Source organism: Bison bison, unplaced genomic scaffold (assembly GCF_000754665.1).
Source record: "Bison bison bison isolate TAMUID 2011002044 unplaced genomic scaffold, Bison_UMD1.0 scf7180017864461, whole genome shotgun sequence".
In the NCBI taxonomy this organism is placed as follows: Eukaryota; Metazoa; Chordata; class Mammalia; order Artiodactyla; family Bovidae; genus Bison; species Bison bison.
Genome location: NW_011495023.1, coordinates 3,501,038 through 3,523,875, shown reverse-complemented (window position 1 = coordinate 3,523,875; position 22,838 = coordinate 3,501,038). Strand labels below are relative to the sequence as shown.

The following is a 22,838-nucleotide window of genomic DNA, read 5'->3' as shown; positions in this document are numbered from 1 at the left end:
TAAGAAGTTGCCCCAACACTGATTCAAAGTCCATCCTGTTCTGAGACTGAGATGCTGTCATTAATATTTACTAAGTTTTCATATGCAGTTAAATGTATTTCTAGACTTTTTATTCTGTTAGTCTAAAATGTCTATAAAGTCTACTCTATTTGCTGTACTCAGTTCAGTTCAGTCGCTCAGTCATGTCCGACTCTTTGCAACCCCATGAATCGCAGCACGCCAGGCCTCCCTGTCCATCACCAACTCCCGGAGTTCAATCAGACTCACATCCATCGAGTCAGTGAGGCCATCCAGCCATCTCATCCTCTGTCGTCCCCTTCTCCTCCTGCTCCCAATCCCTCCCAGCATCAGAGTCTTTTCCAATGAGTCAACTCTTTGCATGAGGTGGACAAAGTACTGGAGTTTCAGCTTTAGCATCATTCCTTCCAAAGAAATCCCAGGGCTGATCTCCTTCAGAATGGACTGGTTGGATCTCCTTGCAGTCCAAGGGACTCTCAAGAGTCTTCTCCAACACCACAGTTCAAAAGCATCCATTCTTCGGCACTCAGCTTTCTTCACAGTCCAACTCTCATATCCATACATGACCACAGGAAAAACCATAGCCTTGACTAGACGGACCTCTGTTGGCAAAGTAATGTCTCTGCTTTTGAATATGCTATCTAGGTTGGTCATAACTTTCCTTCCAAGGAGTAAGCGTCTTTTAATTTCATGGCTGCAGTCACCATCTGCAGTGATTTTGGAGCCCAGAAAAATACAGTCTGACACTGTTTCCACTGTTTCCCCATCTATTTCCCATGAAGTGATGGGACCGGATGCCATGATCTTCATCTTCTGAACTACCCTGCTTTAATAGTAAGGACTTTACTATCTTTGTACTAGTCGGTGTACTCAGCTTCTAGTAGCTTTTTTCAACAGTTAACTAGCTGTTAACTAGTTTTATTTTCCCATATGAACTTTATTATCAAATTATTTACCCCAATTTGTGGATATTTTTGTAGGGTTGTGTAAAATTCATAGACTGACCTAGGGACCAAGGTCCTTTAAGATGCTGAGTCAGCTACCCAGAGAAGGAAAATGTCTTTCTATCTGTTCAAGATTGTGGGATTGATTTTATCACATGGATTGCTTTTTACTTTATTAAATTTATTCCTAAATATTTTATATTTTTGTTTTTATTATGAATAGGGTTTCCTTTTCCATTTTCCCTGAATTTTGTGTATATTGACTATTGATTTCTGAATGCTAATTTTATATCCTCCAAACTTACTTATGGAATTGTTTTCAATTTTTGAATTTTATTTATGATCAATTCTCTAAGGTTTTCCAGGTTTATTGTCATAATAATTTAAGTTCTTTTCTAGTGCTCAGGCTGCTTTTTTCCTTTTCTTTTTGGTCCAATTAAATTGACTGCCATCTCCCATACAAATTTAAATGTCAGTGAAGATAGTGGCCAAATTTCCTTGTTCCTGACATCTTATGGAAACACCTTGTGTGATTCTCAATTAAGATACTGACTTTATAAATAAAGAATTGATTCAAAATTTAAAATAAGAATTTCTTATCACATTAAGAAAGCATCAGTTGGATGCCAATTCATATGTTCCTTAAGGCTTTTTTAAAAAACTCAGGAATGGATATTAAATTTTGTCAAAGACTTTTTTTTTTTTTTTAATTCTGGAGAAAATCCTAATAGGTTTCTTTGTCTCTCTGATTTCAGAAGTCTAATGCTTGACTGATCCCTTTTCCTTATTATTTGGTCTTTCTCCCTGCAGGTAATGAGAATATTTTTCTTTGGTTTAGAGCCTAAGGTTTTTACTAGGGTATATCTTGGAAATGCTGGGTTTGTGTCTGATTTCCCAGGTTGTTGACAAACTGTCATCTTACAGCTGTTCATCCTTTCATTACGTAAATTCAGGTCTTCTTTCATTTCTGAGTTTCTTGGATGATAGTTTTAAATATTAATTCTGTTCTATTGTTTTGATTTCCTTCCTTAGGGACTCAAACTATAGTTGATCTTTGAACACCTTGAGGTATAGGGACTCCAACCCTTGCACAGTTGAAAATTTGTGTATAAATTTACAGTTGACCTGCTGTATCTGAAGTTCCACATCCCCAGATCCAATCAGTCATGAAATGTGGTATACTGTAGTACATATGTTTTTTAAAAATCTGTATATAAGTGAATTTGTAATCTGCATATAAGTTGTATGTACTTCAAATCCATGTTGTTCAAGGGTCAACTGTACATGCATGATTTTTGTCTTCCACTTCAATTACTTTCTCTTTGGTTCTTTTTACTTCATCTCACTTTCACTCCCTTGGTTAGTTTCTCACTTTTGTTCAAAATTTCTTAATAAATTTAATTTTAATATATCCTTCCTTGAGAGAATTATATTTTAGTTTTTCTTTTTTAATTTCTTTTCTGAGTTCAATCAGTAATTTGATTCTTACTGTTGTGTTGTCCATTGTACTTTGGTTTTGTCTTTCTCAATTAAGATTTTTTTCCCTTATCTCTAAATGTTTTTTTTTTTTTTTTCTGACAATATTTAGGAGAAGACAATGCGAATCCACTCCAGTACTCTTGCCTGGAAAATTCTATGGATGGAGGCGCCTGGTTAAGAACTTTGAGTATTCTGTCTTTTGCTTCATATTACTTGTTTTTTCTTCTTTCCTGCCTTCCTTCTCCTTACTTCTCCTCTTCTTTTTATTTTTTGTGGGAAGAAGAATAGTGTTCATAAAGTGAACTTTTAAACAGTGGATTTGTAGGTATGAAAATTGCATTTACTCTTCATTTAAAGCCTAGGGTTGTAGATTTGAGGTAGTTTATAAGATTCCTAGTTTAAGAGCACCCTCTTCTGTCATTATAGCAAAGTAGTTTCTTCAATGGGTGATATTTATCTTTTTTGATATCCATTCTGTCCTATAAACTGGAGAGTCGTTACTTTTTAGTATAATGAGCACATCATAGGCTCACTGAATATTCTTCTTGCAGTCTACTTAGAAAACATTCAATAATTCCTTTGTGGTTGACGGTCTGAGTTTTGCTGAGACCATATGCTCACCTGGGCTTCCCTGGTGGTTCAGATGGTAAAGAGTCTGCCTGCAGTGCAGGAGACCTGGGTTTGATCCCTGGGTTTGGAAGATCTCCTGGGGAAGGAAATGGCAACCCACTCCAGTATTCTTGCCTGGAAAATCCCATGGATGGAGGGGCCTGGCAGGCTACAGTCCATGGGGTCACAAAGGGTCAGACACGACTGAGCGACTTCACTTTATATGCTTACCTCAATAACTTAAGAACATTTTTAAAAGTATTGATATTTTTTCCTTGAAACTTCAAAACTTTGCATGTATATCCATTTGTTCATCCTTCATTCAGTATATCACACAAATAGCTCTTATAACGTCAGGTATGAATTTGGTACTAGTCATGAGAAGATGTACAACAAACTCTGGAAAATTCTTAAAGAGATGGGAATACCAGACCACCTGACCTGCCACTCGATAAATCTGTATGCAGGTCAGGAAGCAACAGTTAGAACTGGACATGGAACAACAGACTGGTTCTAAATAGGAAAAGCAGTACATCAAGGCTGTATATCGCCACCCTGCTTATTTAACTTATATGCGAGTACATTGTGAGAAATGCTGGGCTGGATAAAGCACAAGCTAGAATCAAGATTGCTGGGAGAAACATCAATAACCTCAGATATGCAGATGACACCACCCTTTGGTAGAAAGCGAAGAACAACTAAAGAGCCTCTTGATGAAAGTGAAAGAGGAGAGTGAAAAATCTGGCTTATAACTCAACATTCAGAAAACTAAGATCATGGCATCTGGTCCCATCACCTCATGGCAAATAGATGGGGAAATAGTGGAAACAGTAAGAGGCTATTTCTTGGGGCTCCAAAATCACTGCAGATGGTGACTGCAGCCATGAAATTAAGACACTTGCTCCTTGGAAGAAGAGTTATTACCAACCTAGACAGCATATTAAAAAGCAGAGACATTACTTTTCCAACAAAGGTCCGTCTAGTCAAGGCTATGGTTTTTCTAGTAGTCATATATGGATGTGAGAGTTGGACTATAAAGAAAGCTGAGTGCTGAAGAATTCATGCTTTTGAACTGTGGTGTTGGGGAAGACTGTTGAGAGTCCCTTAGACTGCAAGGAGACCCAACCAGTCCATCCTAAAGGAGGTCGGTGCTGAATATTCATCCTGAGATTGGTCCTGATGCTGAAGCTGAAACTCCAATACTTTGGCCACCTGATTCGAAGAACTCACTCTTTGCAAAAGACCCTGATGCTGGGAAAGACTGAAGGCAGGAGGAGAAGGGGATGACAGAGGATGAGATGGTTGGATGGCATCATCGACTCAATGGACATGAGTTTGAGTAAACTCTGGGAGTTGGCGATGGACAGGGAGGCTTGGGATGCTGCAGTCCATGGGGTCACAAAGAGTCAGACATGACTGAGTGACTAAACTGAACTGATGAAAAGGTACAAAAAACATGACTTTTATTTTCTATTTTGGTCTTCAAAATTTTTGCCCACACTCTAAAAGAATTTTTGAAAAATTTTGAATTTCCTTTAAGTCAAAGTTATTATTTTTTTTTAATCTTAACTTTAAGCAATTTCAAATTAAAACTCTTAGACCACTTTTTCAAATGTTGTCATTGAAATGTAAATATCATGGTGATTGGATACACATTGGTGGTGGTTTAGTCTCTAAGTTGTGTCTGACTCTTGGCGACCTCATGGACTGTGGCCTGCCAGGCTCTTCTGTCCATGGGGATTCTCTAGACAAAAATACTAGGGTGGGTTGCCATTTCCTTCTCCAGGAGATCTTCACAACTCAGGGATTGAATCCAGGTGGCCTGCATTGCAGGCCGTTTCCTTACCAACTTAGCTATGAGGGAAGCCCTGGATACACATTATCTTCCAACAAAATATACATGAAGAAGTTTGCCTTTAATGGTTAGAATTTTTAATAGCTCCTTTTCCTCATTGAACTAATATTTTGATTTGCCTTTCCAACTGATTTTTATTGTTCATATTGCAAACTTTTTTATCACAAAGCTTTGTTTTCAAACTTTCCTGCAACAAATATGTAATTTATTTTTTTAAATTGTCTGTGATCATAACTAAGATTTTATCCTTATATATAAAACTTATAAAAATTGGGAAAAGCAAATTTTGATGGTCATAAAAAATGAAATTGCATTGGAAATGTATTTCTTAATAGGATAGATAGGTTTTAAATAGGTAATGAAGTAAAACAAAGACTTGTAAAATAACATACTTATAGAGTCAATAGAGGAGCATAGAAGGAGCAATGAGTCATTCTACTTGGTTGGTATGGGAAAGGATATTCAAAGAAAATGCCATTTATATTGGATCTTAAGTATTTAAAAGTATCATTTGGGAAAATAAGGCAGAAAAAGAAAACTTGAGGCAGAAGTAACAGCATGTGCGAAGTGTGGAGGAAGAGAAGATGCCCTGTTGAGGCAAAAGATCTTTTTGGACATGTTATATTTGTGATGCCTATTAGATATGAAGTCTGATGTCTTCTTGGCAGCTGAATTTAAGAATGTGGAATTTGGTAGGATAGGTTTGAACTGCTAAATCACTATTCAAAGTCAATAAATTAACCGAAGCTTAGATGAGATCATATGGTAAGTGAAAGTAGGCAGAAAAGAGAAGAATTTCAAGCCCTGAGTATTGGAGCACTCCAATATTACAAGAAGGAGAAGGAACTAGTAAAGCAAAGTGAGAGTGATGGCCAGTGATATCTCAGAAACCAGAAAAAGAAAAGCGGTAATTCACTCTCACATACTGCCACAGAGAGAAGATGAGAAAAGAGAAATTATCATTTTTATTGTCTTTAAAATTCCAGGTTAAAATGCATTTCTAACCTAAGGGCTTCCTAGAAATGGTATTCAAAATTTCCAAAAAGGTGTTTATTTTCTTTTGTCATCCTTCTCTTTTTATTTTTATGTTTTTTTTTCCTTTTGGGTATCTAGAAACTGCTGCTTTCTGTATTTTGTTACTAGGTCATTTGCTACATAGGGATTTTTGTCTGTTGTAACTTTGAGAGTGCATCATTTTAATTTAGCAATATAATCTTTTAAAAATGTGCTTATACTATAATTTTGTGGGGTTTTGATATTAAAGTTACCACTGTGTATTTTTTTATTCATTTGTCAAATCATTTTTTTCTTGCCTTTTTTCAGTTCTTCTTCTAAATATATTTTTGTTTAAAATTAAATATATGTGAAATAAAAATATAACATATAATGTTCATACAATAAAAAATATATGAAATAAATATGTATATAGTAAACTTCCATATATGTATGTAATTGTATAAATACTTTAAATTTAATGCTGTTTCCTATTTCTCTCTCTTAGCCTGGCTAACTTGATTTTCTTTTTTTCCTTGTAACTTCTTTCCTGCCCTCCATATTAACTTGGAATTTATATTACACAGCTCACTCTTTTTTCTAATAAACATGTTGGTATACTGAAATAATATAATAATCAAGCCTCCTCAGGTGAAGAATAATTTACATCTTTTGGCTCATGGTTTGCTTCCTAAGTCATTGAACATGCCAAGCTACTAGTGTTTCTCAGTAATGGGAAACCATGGTTCACCTTGTAGCTTCTGATCTTGTGAATAATTACAAGCTCCTAGCAATACGAATGACCTTATACAGTCTCTTTCCTCTGGGATTGTAGGTTAAACCTGAAGGTCCTTTCTCACAGATTCCAAGAGGAAGTTCAAAGGCTTTTCTGACAAGTTTCCTCAGGAAACCATGAAATTCTTGTATCCACAGTGGCCTGAATGAGAGATGGGCTTTGGACTTCTGTCCTTATTTCTTTGGGTGAGAATGACAATGATTTCCCACTCTTGGGAATGAGAGAATGGGGCTTGATATAAAGCCAACACCTTTCCACAGTACCCTAGAGTTTCTCTAAAACTGTATTCTAGAGCTGTCTTCATTTAACCTTATATCCAAAAATGAATACCTGTATGTGACAAATGAACTGGATTCTAAATTTAACTGGAAATGAATCTGGCACTAAGTGCCATCAGAAATAATTTACGTTGTTATTTGGCATTACAGAAAGACACATTATGCTTAAAATAAGGAAATGTACAAGAATAAGTCAAAGGATGGGTATTGCAAGATAACTGTGAAACAAAATACTTAAGAACCAAACAACGAGTAATAGGATTAATGGGGTTAATAAATGATGACAAGCCCATATATTGAATACTATATACTACACAGTATAAAATAGTGGCATAGTAATAATAATGGGTAGCATTCCTATAACGTCTTATGTGTCAGGCTTTGTGCAGAATGTCTTACGTATATTAACCCCTTTAAATCTCTTAATGGCTCTAGGAGGCTGTATGAGTGCACTTATTTTCTCCATTTTAACAAAGAAGAAGCTAAAACAGTCAGATTAATGGATTCACCCAATAATACACAGCCAGTAAGTGGTAGATTTAGAGCTATGTTGACTGATGTGGAAGAACAGCATGATTTTTCATGAGAAGATTACAAATAAAACACACATACACAGTACAAAGTGTATTGTAAAGTGTAATTCACATTTCTGTAAGAAATAAATGTGTGCTTGTGTGTGTGTGTGAAAAGAAAGCCATGTGGATATAAGCCATACTACTCAAGAGGAGGATTTAGGTGTTGGGATTTCTACTTTTGCCTCGTACGCTATTTTATGCTTTTAAAAAACTTTATTACAATACATGTGTCACTTCTGAAGTTCACCATTTAAAGAAATAAAAATTTGAATGAAAAGGCTACCATATTATACTACAAAAAAAAATGTTTAAAAGTCATATTTTTCACCCCTATGGAGCAGATAGCCCTCAGACCAGTTGTTTATATTGATGGTAATTACAGTTAGCTAGCTATTTGAAAAGTATTATTTATTATGAAAAGTAACATAATAAAGTACTTCATTGGCTTTCTAGTTAGTGAATTCCTTTATATTGCATTGACCAAAAACTTCATGCGGGTTTTTTCCATAAGATCTTATGAAAAATCTGAACAAAGTTTTGGGCCAACTCAATACATTTTGCTGCATAAGTTTCCTTTCTTTAGTCTAGCTCTCTCTCAGTCCTCTCGTCATATCTTCTCCCCCCACATCAGAGTTTCCTCACTTGAGAGAAACAAGTTTCAAACATCACCATCTGGATTTCAATTTTTAAAGTTTATTTAAGTACACGAGGATGTTGCCAAGAACGCAAAGTCTTTGCTTGCTCAGCTGAGACTAACTACATTTGGGAGCTTTTGTCTAACCATCAGGGTTAGAAAAGAGAAAAACTGGAACCTCCTTATTGTAAACAGTTGACACTAAACATTACCCACTCAGATGATGATCAATAAATATTTATGCCATCATTCTCAATTTCTTCCACAAGATTTTTAGAAATTAGTAATATGTATCCTGTATTTCCATGAAGTCATAATTTGCAGAAAACTAATTTCCATGGAAACTGATACAGGGAAAAGCATAATTTTCCTAAGATGTTGTGAGTTAAATTATGTAGTGAATCTGAGAGTCAAAAACTTTTGAGAAACACATTAATATTTCTGTTTCAAAAATGTTAAAATAGTGTAGTATTTCATCATAAAAATTTTTGTTGTTCTCCTTGGTAGACATGTTTGCTTTCTTATAAAGTGATAAATGAATTTTTCTAAAATATGAATGTTGACTCAGAAGGATATAAGAATTTAAACAACTATTAATGAGTTTTTCCAGATATTAATACTTTTGTGTGCTTTGTTATGACTTGAGTGTCAACCTGAAACCATTTCTCTAATAAGCAAAGTAATATATACACTGGTCTGTTAGAATAAAAAATCATAAACACAAATATAATGGAATATGTGTCATTTCCTTTAGAATTTATGAAACTGTTTTGCATGATATTCCCGAAAGGGTGAGAGACAGAAGTTTAAGCCATCTTTTTGATAGGCAATATAAATAATTCCCAGAAGAAATCACAAGAACTGTTTTGATTATTTTTGCTTTAACTATGCAAATGTATTCCTTATCTGCACCTTAACTGTATCTACTCATAAACATCCATTGAATAAACCAGAAAAAGGTTTTACTTATGAATTAATTTCATTCTTGTCTTGTTAGAAAAGAAAAATATAGACCATGAAATAAAAAGGGAGATAGGAAATATAGACACTAAGTTTATCTGAAATAGGACGATACCTATATGAAATCTTTTTATAACCTGATATAAAAATTAAAAACAAGAAATAATGAATATTATTAAAACTATATATCCCATACAATATAAAATGAATGTTGAGAGATATAAAATCATGTGAAATCATTGATATTTTCCTAAATATAAAATATTCCTTTCTCACACTCAAATGGATAAATATTAATACTGCCATTATTCACTGTTTTTACCTTAATAACCACATGTTCATTATGTTCTCTTAGATCAGCCTCAAGAAAAACAAGATGACTATAATAAATGTTTAAAAAGGCAATTATTCTTACCGACACACTGGACCGTTTTTCTCCACCACGCAAGTCCCACCATTTCTGCAGTAACCTCTTGGACACTCTAAAAAGAAGCAACCCCAAACCCACAGTTAATTATAAATATTATCAGGAAGAAGGAAGACATATTACTATTAATCAAGACATTAAGTCTAATCATGGAGAATAAATTGCTTCCTACCATCTAAAAGCACAAGAATTTGTTTAGGCTACTTTCCCGTACCCCCAAATTTGTTCAATGCTCCCCATGGCTCTGGATGTGTTCATTCCTTATACATGCCCTGTGCTTGGTCCTAAGACTTTCTTTCCCCATAGATTAGGTACAATCTACCTATTTAGAAGGTCTGTATGACATCTTTGTGATTATACTGAAACGTTTTCTATACTGAAACATTTCTTCAGTTCCACACACCAGTCACTATATCATGGCAGATAAATGCTTTGCATGGGTGACTGTCATTTTGATAAAGTGTCACTCATACGCAGACTCTTGTCCTACCCTCTATGTTTGTGACAGATGTCAACGCAGCTCAAATGGATCCTCACCGCCCTGAACCTGCTTAGTTTGCTGCTTGTATCATTCCTGAGTTCTAGGTTAGCATGAACATTTATTTTCAAAGATGGCTTGTTTATAAGTTAAAAAGAAGCTAAATAGTTTCATGCAGAAGAGGTTAGTGTTGCTCTCCCAAATACACTACGATGTGTAAGACAGGTAGCTAGTGGGAGGCTTCTGTATAGCAGAGCTTTAGCCCGGTGTGCTCTGTGATAACCTAGAGGGACGGGCTGGGGGCTGGGGGTGGGAGACTCAGGGGGGATATATGTATGCATAATAGCTGATTCACATTGCTGTCCAGCAGAAACTAATACAACAGTGTAAAGCAATTATACTCCAATAAAAAAAGAAGTGGTTAGTGATTTCAGCTCTTTCCTTTACCCTGTCTCCTTGTATTGTCACTACACGATCCCAATCCATTGCAACTTGCCCATTTCCCTGCTCACATGGCTGTTAAGGCTGAGGGTACTGGAGCCAGACCACCTGAGTTGAAATCTCAGCTCAGGCTATTAGCTGTGTGATTCACAGCATGGTAGTTAATCTCTCTGTGCCTCAGGTTTATCCCTGTTAAACAGGGTTAATAATAGTACCTATCCCATAGGGCTGTTGAGAATGTTAATAGAACATCAGGATCATAATATGTGTTTAAGAAATGTTGATCTAAAAATTATATAGGCACAGCCTCTGCTCTCATTGACCTTCCAGCTTCATAGAGGATGTAAAAAGTTACTAGGGAATTAAAATATGTAATCTACTTTGTAATGAATGTAACATGGGTAATGGGGACACCAAGGAGAGAATCTAAGTCAAATTTGACCAACAAGGAAAAGCTCCAGAAGAGCCTTTATTTGGATAGGGGTGTGTGTGTGTGAAGGTAAACATAAAGACACAATGGTCTGAGAAGAGATTGTGATGTATTTGAGAAACTGAGGGATGTTCCACCAGACTGGGTTGTTGATAATACAAAGTATGAGAGAAGGTCATAGACACACAGGGACCAGATTATCTGGGCTCAGTGAGTTTAAACTTTATCATAAGAAGCTACGATCTTAAGAAGGGAAGTGGTATGGCGTATGCTTTAGAAAGATAATTCTGGCTACAGAGTTTACAGTCAACAGAAGGGCAAAAGCGAAAAATCTGGGTGTATGTCACAATCCAGGAATGCCTGAATGAAAGAGATGGAATGGAAACATTCAGAGTTGTGGGGATTTATGAGATATTTAAATATTGGGACTGAAACATTTTGGGAAAGTCAAGGATGATATTCAAATTTCCTACTGGGCTACTTGATGGCTTGATTCCTTGAGTTGTGGAATTTATGGGGAAGGAAGATTTTAAAGGGAATGATGATGCTGTGTTTTAGGTGCCTAAGGGACATCCAAATGGAAGTATTTAGTGGGTAGATTTGTAGGTCTGAAGAAAGGTGAAATACTAACACAGATAGAGAAACCATTTATTTACTTGGGCAGAGGAAGGTTGATGTTCATGAGGCATAGCAGAAAAGTAAAGAGGAGAAACAGAGACATTATGTAGGTATTATCCAATGAAGGAAACCGTGAGTCTAAAGAGTCAGATTGTCAGGTCAGTCACTGAAAGTCCAGAAGGGGCTGGTAGAGGCGTTAGAAAAGAAGAAAACAGGGAAGAAGAAAGGTTGCCTTCTGGGAACAAACTTGAAATATACCATGTGTTTGGTATACATTTCATTTCAAAACTTTCAAGTGTCTTGCTTTTCCAGGGATATATTTCCTGTCTTGCCTTCCCCACATCCTCCTGTGTAACTTCAAGAGGAAAGTGCAGGGCTGGAAATGAGCATAAAGAGCTGCCCCCCTCAGGCATTGAAGGCAGACTTGACTGAACAGAGCAGATGTGAAATTTCCTTCATAAATAAGAAATTAGCTGGTCTGACGAAAAACACCCATCAATTTGATAGAGAATAAATAGATATATACCTTGTTAGATTAACCATTTTATTATTATTTTTTGTCTTAGGTACAATTTTAATCTTCCTCAAGTAAGAGCTGTGTTTTAATAGTAAAAAAAAAAAAATAGAATGTCTGATACTCCACAGTATCAACATATAATACACAGCTGCAGATTTTTTTCTAGAGTTATTAAAATTTGCTTTGATGCTTGCTTTACATCAGAATGACTTTGTGGGAATCTAAATATGTATTTTCTTGCACAAGAGAGTGGAGCACAGCAGAAAGAACACAGGCATCGGCTGCAATAAAGAGTGAATCCCCGTGTCTGGGTGAACAAAGATTTCTAGATTATCTCTGTGAGAAGTTTTTCTAAGTTTTGGCCTTAAAACCAAGTTCTTTATAAAGATAATGGGCAGAAATAGTACAAGCAATTTCATTTTTAATTTATTCAAAACAATTTACAGCAGAGAGAAGAGAGTGAAATGGGGAAAAACACGGACACCAGATAGTAATGAAGATACAAAAAATATTTAGTAGATAAATGAATAGTTCGGAGCTAGAAATCCATAAGCTGGATGTTAGAATTAGCAACACAAATATCTCACTGCCTTGTACCCTCTTGAGTTGTTTATCATAACCATGTGTCTGGAAGCCTGTACAACTCACTGTTACCTATGTGGAAATACCATTCTGGAAAGGATTCACATTCAATCTCACTCTCATGTATGACTTTGGATAAGCAGAAAACACATATAAGTTGGATAAGTGATGAGTACAAAAACAAAAGTAACTTTTAAGCTTCAGTTCAGTTCAGTCGCTCAGTCGTGTCCCAGTCTTTGCGACCCCATGAATCGTAGCACACCAGGCCTCCCTGTCCATCACCAACTTCCGGAGTTCACTCAAACTCACGTCCATCGAGTCGGTGATGCCATCCAGCCATCTCATCCTGTATCGTCCCCTTCTCCTCCTTCCCCCAATCCCTCCCAGCATCAGAGTCTTTTCCAATGAGTCAACTCTTTACCTGAGCTGGCCAAAGTACTGGAGTTTCAGCTTTTAAGCTTAAATCTAAATAATCTGCAATTAGGCACACACACAAATATATATTTATATAAAATATTTTTACACATATATTTATAAAATATGCATATGTAATATATCTGTATATAATATTTGGGCTTCCTTGGTGGCTCAGCTAGTACAGAATCCACCTGCCATGTGGGAGACCTGGGTCCAATCCCTGGGTTGGGAAGATTCCTCGGAGACCCACTCTAGTATTCTGGCCTGGAGAATTCCATGGACTGTACAGCCCATGGGGTCCCAAAGAGTGAGACATGACTGACTTTCACTTTCACTTTTCACTTTATATAATATTTATATATAATATAATCATATGTCTTTATATTTATATTTCATTTATATATTTTTTTCCCTTCTCAGTTGCATGGAAACTATAGTGATGACTATTCTTTGGTGGACTATAGGGAAGACTGACAATCACGTAAGTCCTGGTTTTCCCTTTTTGATACATGACTTAGTTAAAGATTTATGGATTGTTGTTGGGTTAGGTATTTCAGGTATAAAGTTCTTTATGTTTAAAATGAAGATGACCTTCTTTTATAGGATTTCTGGGAGGATAAATTAGAAGGACTGATGCTGAAGTTCCAATACTTTGGCCAACTGATGCGAAGAACTGACTCATTGGAAAGGACCCTGATGCTGGGAAAGATTGAAGGCAGGAGGAGAACAGGACCACAGAGGATGAGATGGTTGGATGGCATCACCGACTCAATGGACGTGGGTTCAAGCAAACTCCAGGAGTTGGTGATGGACAGAGAAGCCTGGTGGGCTGCAGTCCATGGGATCACAAAGAGCCGGACATGACTGAGTGACTGAACTGAACGTTTGTATAGCAGTGAATGGTGTGAATAAAGTATTAAATGACTGTTCTCATCCATTTCTCCATATTTGGTGTTCTTTTTTTTTAATGATACAATTTATTTCTTTATCTGGCTCTCGTGGGTCTTAGTTGCCACACACAGGATCTTCAATCTTCGTTGCGGCATGCCAGATCCTTAATTGGGGCATGTGGGATCTAGTTCCCTAACCAGGAATCAAACTTGAGTCCTCTGCTTTGGGAGCATGGAGTCTTGGCCACTGGACCACAGGGGAAGTCCTATTTGGGGGTTCTTTGAGTTTACCATGGAACTTAATTTCTATTACCACTGCTCTCCCTAATTCTCTTATTTTCCTTCTATCATCAAGATCACCATCTCACTACCATTTACAGAAGACCTGCTCTATCAGAGACATACAGCAAGAGTCCCAAGAATTTTATTGATGTTACTTCATTTAATCCTCACAGCATTAAGTGCTATATCCCTATATCCCATACTTATCTTCTTCTTTTTTTTTTCACAGAGGAAGAAACTGGTTAATAGTATAATTTGCTTAAGTTAACAGCAAGAGAACACCAAATGTTTAACTAAATTTTGGTCCTCTAGTTCTAAATCCTGTTAGTCTAAAAATGTCAAATAATTTATTGTTCAGTTTAGAATTTCTACCACCCCTTGTGTTTCTTGATATTATGTGATATTTAGGCAGTGCCATGGATTAAACATACATATACACAGCACACTGTATGTAGTTTCAGAAGCTCTATAGATTATAAGAGTTCACCAGAAAATTGTGCAGCAAACTAAATTCCTAGTGGGCAGAGACTTTTCTTTACCTTGAAATCCCAGCTCAGAGACAGCAGGAGGGATTAAGTGCATTTCAGAAACTTGATAAAGCTTCACAAGTACTTGTATGAGACATTTTTGTGTTATATTTTGGTTTGGTTTTCAGAACCTCTGAAACTTTATTAAGCTATTTATTATTGTTGTTCAAATATTAAATTAATACTATCTCATCTGATAACTGTATATTTTGTGTGCCTTTCCCTAGTTCTCCTTTAAATAATGATTATCATAATTACAGTATCACTTTAACATAATCTTTAGTAACTCTACTACTGCAAATGACTGGAAAAAGACTTTCAATGTAAATTAACTCAGACATATTCTGTTTAATAATTTTCTGTTGCCTACGCAACCAAAACTTGAAAATAATATTCCTTTTTAGTGTAACTTGGGAACAAATAGGACTCATTGAAATATACTTAACCTGCAACACTCATGCAGTGCCTGAGCTTGATGTTCTGGTTAATGACTTAAACCTTGAGGTGAGGGGAGACCAGCTGCTCACCACCTGTTGTGTGACCACTGGGAGAATTATTGGATGCTGTAAGATTGGGCTCATAAAAGTCTATGAAATGCTGACCTTAAGAGAATATGATGTTTGAAAAGAGGAAGGTATAATATGCATGGACACATTTCAGCATAGATGAGGTATAAAGGCATTCTTAAAAACAGAAACATTAACTTTATCATATTTGATTGACAAACTAAAAGGCATAAAATATAAATAAGAGAATACATAATATGAATCTTTTTTATGAAAACTGTTTCACTAGTTCTTTATTTCATTCTAACCCAACAGCTGTGGCAATATGACTTATACTTTGTAAATGAACTAAGTGAATTGTTGAGTGACTGAAATGACAGACAACAAAAATGTGTACTATAATATTATCTACAGATTGTCCATCATACAGTATGAATGACAGGTCTTCTGTTTTCCTGAGCGTATTTTAAAAGACAGAATATGTCAAAGTAGACAGTGAAATGCAACATGTTGCAACATACTTGTTCTTAGATAGGACTATCTTGAAAAAAAAATCTCAGTTTTATATAGATAAATATGAGTACTGGACATAAGTGCTGTATCTTCATAAGTTCAAAGAATGGACTTATTTCATTAATACCATTCTTATTGTCTTCAGAGAATAAGAACACTTCCTTTTGGATATCTGATCTGATGTATAAGCATGCCTAGTAGAGATATAAAGTCAAAGAGCATTCATCTTTGCATATTTTATGGGATCAGATTTGCCCACTTCTCGATTTCCCTTCATGCTAAAATTCAGTGCTGTGCAAGAACTCATTTTTAGCAGCATAAAAAATATTTTTGCACTATGATTTGATTTTAAATATCTTGCCTTTGTTGCTTATCTCATAATGTTTTTCTATCTTGAAAGATACAAAGAATATATTCTGTCCTAGTTTTGATATGAAATATCCCTGGTTTATTTATTAAATGTGATTGAATATATCTTTTATCACCAGTTCATATTATCTTTTAGTTGTGACATTTACATTGCCTCTATCTTTTATTTTACATATCCCTGCATGAAATAAAAATTCAGTTACTCAGGAGAGATGTTAACAATATGCTACAACAAATTAGAGGCTATTAAAGCAGTTTTGATAAAAGTATAATCACAAAAACACATTATCAGTTCTTAAAAATATTCTGGGGTCAGAAGAAAGAAAAATGTTTAAAAGCTAGTCTAAAGTTTCATAAATTGATTTTTAAGCATGACTAGATCATGAAAATAGGGAGTTCTTAGGAAGAGGTGAGAAAAATGCACAATTAAAAATATTAATAACATATTAGATTATGTAGGGGTTATATAAGATTAGATGATGTAGGGTTATTATAGAAACTAGCAATTTGCATAGAGGAGATTATTAAATGCTAATGATGTAAGTTATATTAAATTAAAATTGTTTTTTATTTTGTGAACATTTTAAAATAGAGTATGAATGAGTTCATTGTATTATATATTGTGCATTTCTATAAATGTAGCAAAATAACATTAACATTCTTCCTGCCACTAAGCCAATAACAGAAATGTAATTATCCTGTTAGCCGTTATTTAGAATTTCAAGTTTTAATATTTTTATTGTGCACAGGTGAAGTTACTGACTCATATTGCAAAGAATATTTCAATGGATAGTTACCTAAGCAGCTGGATTCATCAGGTTGGAAATCCATGCAGTCAGCAAAACCATCACAGCGCTTGTGCAGTGGGATACAGCTGTTAGAAGAGGAGCATGTCAAAGCTCCATGAGAGCAGCTCTTGTCGGCTGAAGAAAAGAACAATAATAATCACTTAAAAAATGGATTTCTTCTAATAATATAAGCCAATTTGTTTTATCCTTCATTTCTTGAGCCTTATTATTTTTAAAATTTTTAAGAATCTATTCTGTATTGGAGTACAGTCGATTGTGGTAGTAACAGGTGAACAGCACGGGGACTCAGCCGTCCATATTCCTATATCCATTCTCCCTCACAGTCCCCTGCCTCCGGGCTGCCACAGAATACTGATCAGAGTTCCTTGTTCTAGCCTTATTTTTAAACTATAGAGTTCTTAATTAAGAAAACGTCAATTTACTAAAACGTCCTCAAAAAACTATCAATACAATCATCGTCCAGCTGTGTGCATCATGTAGTATTATTCACGTATGTATGTATAAAATGCTTTGTGTATGTTTTATGGTCTGAACTGATGTTAGACTAGTCAACTTTAATATCAAGGCAGATCTCTGTTTGTTCTTCTGTTGCTCCCCTAACATCTCTACATTATGTGCTATTGAATTAGCAGAGACTGTAACTTGTTTGAATGTTCATCCATTTCCACCTGGGTCATAAGCCATGGGTAGTCACTGGATATCTGTTAGATCCGGGTGATGGTGAAGGTCACTGCAGCCCAAGGTACTGTGACTACATGCCTTGATAGCACTGTCAATGCACGATGTAGGCATTTTACTACTTTCAGAGTCTCCTGCTGGCTTGATTTCAAGGGGCAAGCGTAAGTCTTGTGCATAAGACTTTGGCTATTTCAGAAAACTGCCTTTATGGATGCCCATCAAGACTACTGACAGCTCAATGGCAATCTAGTCCTGCAAAGTACTTGACCTTCCTCGGATGCTACTCTTAGTCCTGAAACTGTATTCTTATATCCTTTATATGAATACTTTAACCCAAAACTGCTGCCAAAAATTTATAAAAGACTGATCTATGAATCTATGATCTAGTAGATCATATGATCTACTAGAACAAAGACAGTTAACCTCAAATTTTTCAAGCTAAATTGATAGTTTTAGAATACTAAGGAGTAAATTTCCCCATGTATGCATTTGCATAGATTTTTTTCAGTTATGTCACAATTTTTTTTTAAGTATATTTATGGGTTGGAAGGAGTTGTTTGTTTGAATTGTAGGTTATTGATCAAAGGTTATTGACAAGTTTAGTTTGAGAACTGCCTATCACCATTTACTGTCAAGTAGGACATAAAATGTTTTTAAGAGTATATATTTTCATTGACTAAAACTGCTGGATCGAAAAATTCAAGTGATACTCTTCATTGAGTGATTCTTCCTGCTAGAACATTAATTCCTACCAATAAATAATATTGAGCTACCTTACTGTAAGTAAGACATTATACTTTGCACTTCCACTGGTAAGTGCAGGAAAGAGATTTTGAAAACAGTAATCAAAACATATGGAGCAACAAAATGAAGATAACAATATAAGAATGATTAATGTTTCAAAGTAAATATGGGAAATGTCATAAGGCCAGGCTTAGCTAGAAAAGCATTGATATAGGTAAGTATGACAGAAATAAGAGATTCCTTTAGTATAGAGAAGTCTGTAAAGGGGCAAAGTAGGAATAGAGTCTTGAGATATTCTTTACATTTTAATTTACATTTTAATGCTTTCAGAGAAAATCCATTTAGCAGAGTGGGAATCAAATCTACAGATTGGGAATCAATACTTTTGATATTGGAACAGTAAGTAAGGCAGTTTGTCTAGGCTGGAGAATTTCTGTGAAGAGGTATGAGAGACAAATCTAAAACCAAAGGCTGAAACCAGACTGTAGAAATGGCTAAAGTGCTAGGAGAAAAAGCTAGGGAAAAAGCTCTTTAAGCTTTTCCAAAGGGTAAAATAATTTTAGGGTATACATTGACAAGATAAATAATATTCCAAATCAAGCAAACTGAGAAACAGAATAATTTTCCAACTCTTATAAGATGAAGAGGTTTGTAAAAATTAAAAAAAAAAAAAAAGGATTGTGTCTCTAGAGCCCACAAGCCACATTTACTGAAGCACACATGCCTACAGCCTGTGCTCCACAACGAGAGAAGCCACCACAATGAGAGGCCAGTTCATGGCAACTGGAGAGTAGACCACTAGCAAGAACCCAGAGCAAACCAAAATAAGCTAAAAAATATGAATGTGTGACTAAAAACATGCATCAGTATACCCATGTATATATGTATACGACAAAGGTCCCCATGGTCAAAGCTATGGTTTTGCCGGTAGGCATGTACAGATGCGAGAGTTGGACCACAAAGAAGACTGAGAGCTGATGAATTGATGCTTTCAAACTGTGGTGCTGGAGAAGATACTTGAGAGACCCTTGGACTGCAAGGAGATCAGATAGTCAATTCTAAAGGGAATCAGCCCTGAAGATTCATTGGAAGGACTGATGCTGAAGCTCCAATACTTTGGACACCTAATGCGGAGAGATGTCTCATTGGAAAAGACCCTGATGCTGGGAAAGATTGAGGGCAGGAGGAGAAGTGGGGGACAGATGATGAGATGGTTGGATGGCATCATTGACTCAGTGGACATGAGATTGAGCAAACTCCGCAAGATTGTGAAGGACAGAAAAACCTGGTGTGCTGCCATCCATAGGGTCTCAAAAAGTCAGACACAATCGAGCAACCGAAAAACGGCAATGTATGCATATGCGTATGCAACAGGACAGTTTTAAGGTATTAAATAATGTGTTGAAATTTGTATACAAAGATGATGGTGCTTATCTACTTGTAGAGCATTATTTTGGACCCTTCTTATCTCAGAAACACTAATCCAATTCATATTCTTTAACCCAGTTTTCAGTATGACTGACAGCTTAGTTTCAAGTTTACTGTACAATGAAAAGTTCTAACTTGTAAATGATATAAATGTTCAACCATAGCCCAAGTAGCATTGAAAGACATAAAATATATATAAAAAAACACATGGCTTCAATTTGTAGAATATTTTACTCTTTTCTTTTTATAGAAAATTTACAGTTTAGATAATTTAAAATTGGCCTTTCATTTAATAAAAATAGAAACTAAAATCTTAGTTTCTATGGTATTTTAAGTGATATAGTATTAAAGTTAATGAATACATATTAAAATTGCGTTTTAAAAGTAGGTGGAAAACCGACTTTCACATATGTAATGAATACTTATCAACATCTACACAGCAAAGGACTGAAAGTAGGAAAACGGAATCCTTACTTTCTTTTTATCCATTATTAATACACATACAACAAAACATTTTCCAAAATTAGTCCAAATAAGCTATAAATAAAATTTATAGGAAAATCAGGCTTCAAACTGTTTCCTTGGACAATATCAACTTTTGCCACATTCTCTTTCAAACATTATGGTTTCACAGCTATAAAAATATTTATTTCAATCTGTCATCACCCTAGAGGTTCATACTCTTTCTAACCAAAATAGACTAAGTATCAGTGCATTTTATGGCTTTGAGCTCATTCGCTTAGGTAGATGATACATCAAAAATAAACAGCTGATGAATGATGTCTCACCAAAGTTACTTCTGTAAAGTAATATCTCCTTTGAAGATTATATCTGCTACATAAGAAATACAACAAAAGTAAAGCATATATGACTACGGCTGTGTATTTATTTACTATTAAAATGAAAGGTCATATATGTAACAAATTAACATTTCCAACATTAGAGGAGCTACAGTTTTGTGCCACGAGAATGAAGGCGACGAGCCCTTCAAGGCAGATACACACCTTGCATGAAGCAGGATGGATATGTACTTTGTCCCTGAACAAAACCAATTAGTACTCTTATTAAAATATCTTAGCAGCTTAAATAATTTTAATAAAACTATAAGGACAATTTAATGTGGAAAGGATAATAATGCTTACATTATTCATTTGCCACATTAATTCATTTAATTCTTGAATACCTCTGTAAAACAGACTTAACCACTATGATTTTCATGTTGAATAAACTGAGGAATACCTTTGTAAGAAGCTGTCAAATACAAAGGGTAATCTTTATACATAGGGTGCTGAGATCATAGCTAAAAAATTGAAAGTGAAAGCCGCTCAGTTGTGTGAGACTCTTTGTGACCCCATGAACTATACAGTCCATGGAATTCTCCAGGCCAGAATTCTGGAGAGGGTAATCTTTCCCTCCTCCAGGGGATCTTCCCAACCCAGGGATTGAACCCAGGTCTCCTCCATTGCAGGTGGATTCTTTACCAGCTGAGTCACAATGGAAGCCCAAGAATACTGGAGTGGGGAGCCTATCCCTTCTCCAGGGATCTTCCTGACCCAGGAATCGAACCGGGATCTCCTCACTGCAGGCGGATTCTTTACCAACTGAGCTATCAGAGAAGCAACCAATTGAAAGGCCCCAATAAAACTGTTGATAAAGGTTGGTCTACAAGTCTTAGGAGCACAACCCCACTCCTAATTTTCAGAAGTGGCACTTAACTTCATAAAATACATCAACTACTTCTGGAACATAAATAAAAAAGTTGTGTGTGCTCAGTTGCTCAGCCGTGGCCAACCTTTTACAACCCTGTGGACTGTAGTCTGCCAGGCTCCTCTGTCCATGGGATTTTCCAGGCAAAAATATTTAAGTGGGTTGCCATGCCCTCCTCCAGAGGATCTTCCCAACCCAGAGATTGAACCCGCATCTCTTGCATTTCCTTCTTTGGTAGGTGGGTTCTTTACCACTAGCATCACCTGGGAAGCCCATCAATTAAAGTTAGATAGCAGTAAAACTATTCACCTCCCCATCTACTGGTCACAGTTATCTCTCTTATTGATAGAGAGCATCCATGTACATCTCTTGATCCATCTCCATCTTTTCTCCTTGCTCTGGGCCCCAGGAGGCAGAACATCTTTCTTTATCTTTTGCTTTGATTGGGTTTGATTGATGGGTACCAACAGTGGGAGGTTAATGCAGAGGAAGAGACTGTGAGATTACCAATGGTTAGCTGCTCCCATTACAAATGCCACATCCTTTATCAAGTAGCTCTCCTTGATTCTAGATTCAAACAACTGTTCCCTCCTCTCTCATCCTTTGTTCTGTGGGTGACAAAAGACCTCCTTGTGGTTTTCCTATGCATATTACTTCCCTAATAAATAATTCCTTTATTAAAATAGTCTAAAATTGCACAATATCAACATGCCATCTATTTCTTGTCAGGACACTGACTGATACATCTGATGAAATAAAAATCTTCATGACGAATAGATTTCTATCAGAGGAATATCAATGAGAAGAATGTTTCTAGTTTGGGGTTATTTTCCCATATCATTAAACCATATTTATTTTTTTCTACTTACTTTAACAAATTGGATATTTTTGGTCAAACAAAAGTATCACTAACATAAGTGACACTTTTATAAAAATATGTTATCAATGGAAATACATGGTTAAATATGAATTATTTTTAAATGTTGGACTCACCATATGCTCTGTTTAAGCATTCTGATCACTAAACATGTATTTTTGTAAAAATAAAAGACTTTTAAATATCAATTGGTATCGATTTTCCTGTAAAAAATTTCAAACTTTTCAGAATTCTGTTCCTACAATGCTTAAAAACATGCAAGTCTCACAAAACAAACCAACAACCAACCAAACCTCTTATTTTGTCCTATATTCCAGTCTCAATGCCACCTTCTTGAAGGGGTTTTCTACAGCTGGCTTCCCTCTATGATTTCTCATCTTCTCCACAAAAGGCTGATGTCACAATTCTGTCCTCCCACTCCACAGGGTGTTACCTCTCCAGGATCACAGCAACTACT

At 35.7% G+C, this 22,838-nt stretch overlaps 1 protein-coding gene across 1 annotated transcript in view; it reads right to left on the bottom strand.

Annotated features, from left to right (window-relative positions):
* The window catches only part of MALRD1 (MAM and LDL receptor class A domain containing 1), a 559,293-nt gene that overhangs the window by 88,672 nt on the left and 447,783 nt on the right, over positions 1-22,838 (bottom strand). The window contains exons 35-36 of the mRNA XM_010859895.1: positions 16,936-17,061; positions 9,557-9,623 (exon numbers count right to left, since the gene is read on the bottom strand). Coding sequence (XP_010858197.1) covers positions 9,557-9,623; positions 16,936-17,061 — 193 coding nt within the window. The remainder of the gene's footprint in view (positions 1-9,556; positions 9,624-16,935; positions 17,062-22,838) is intronic.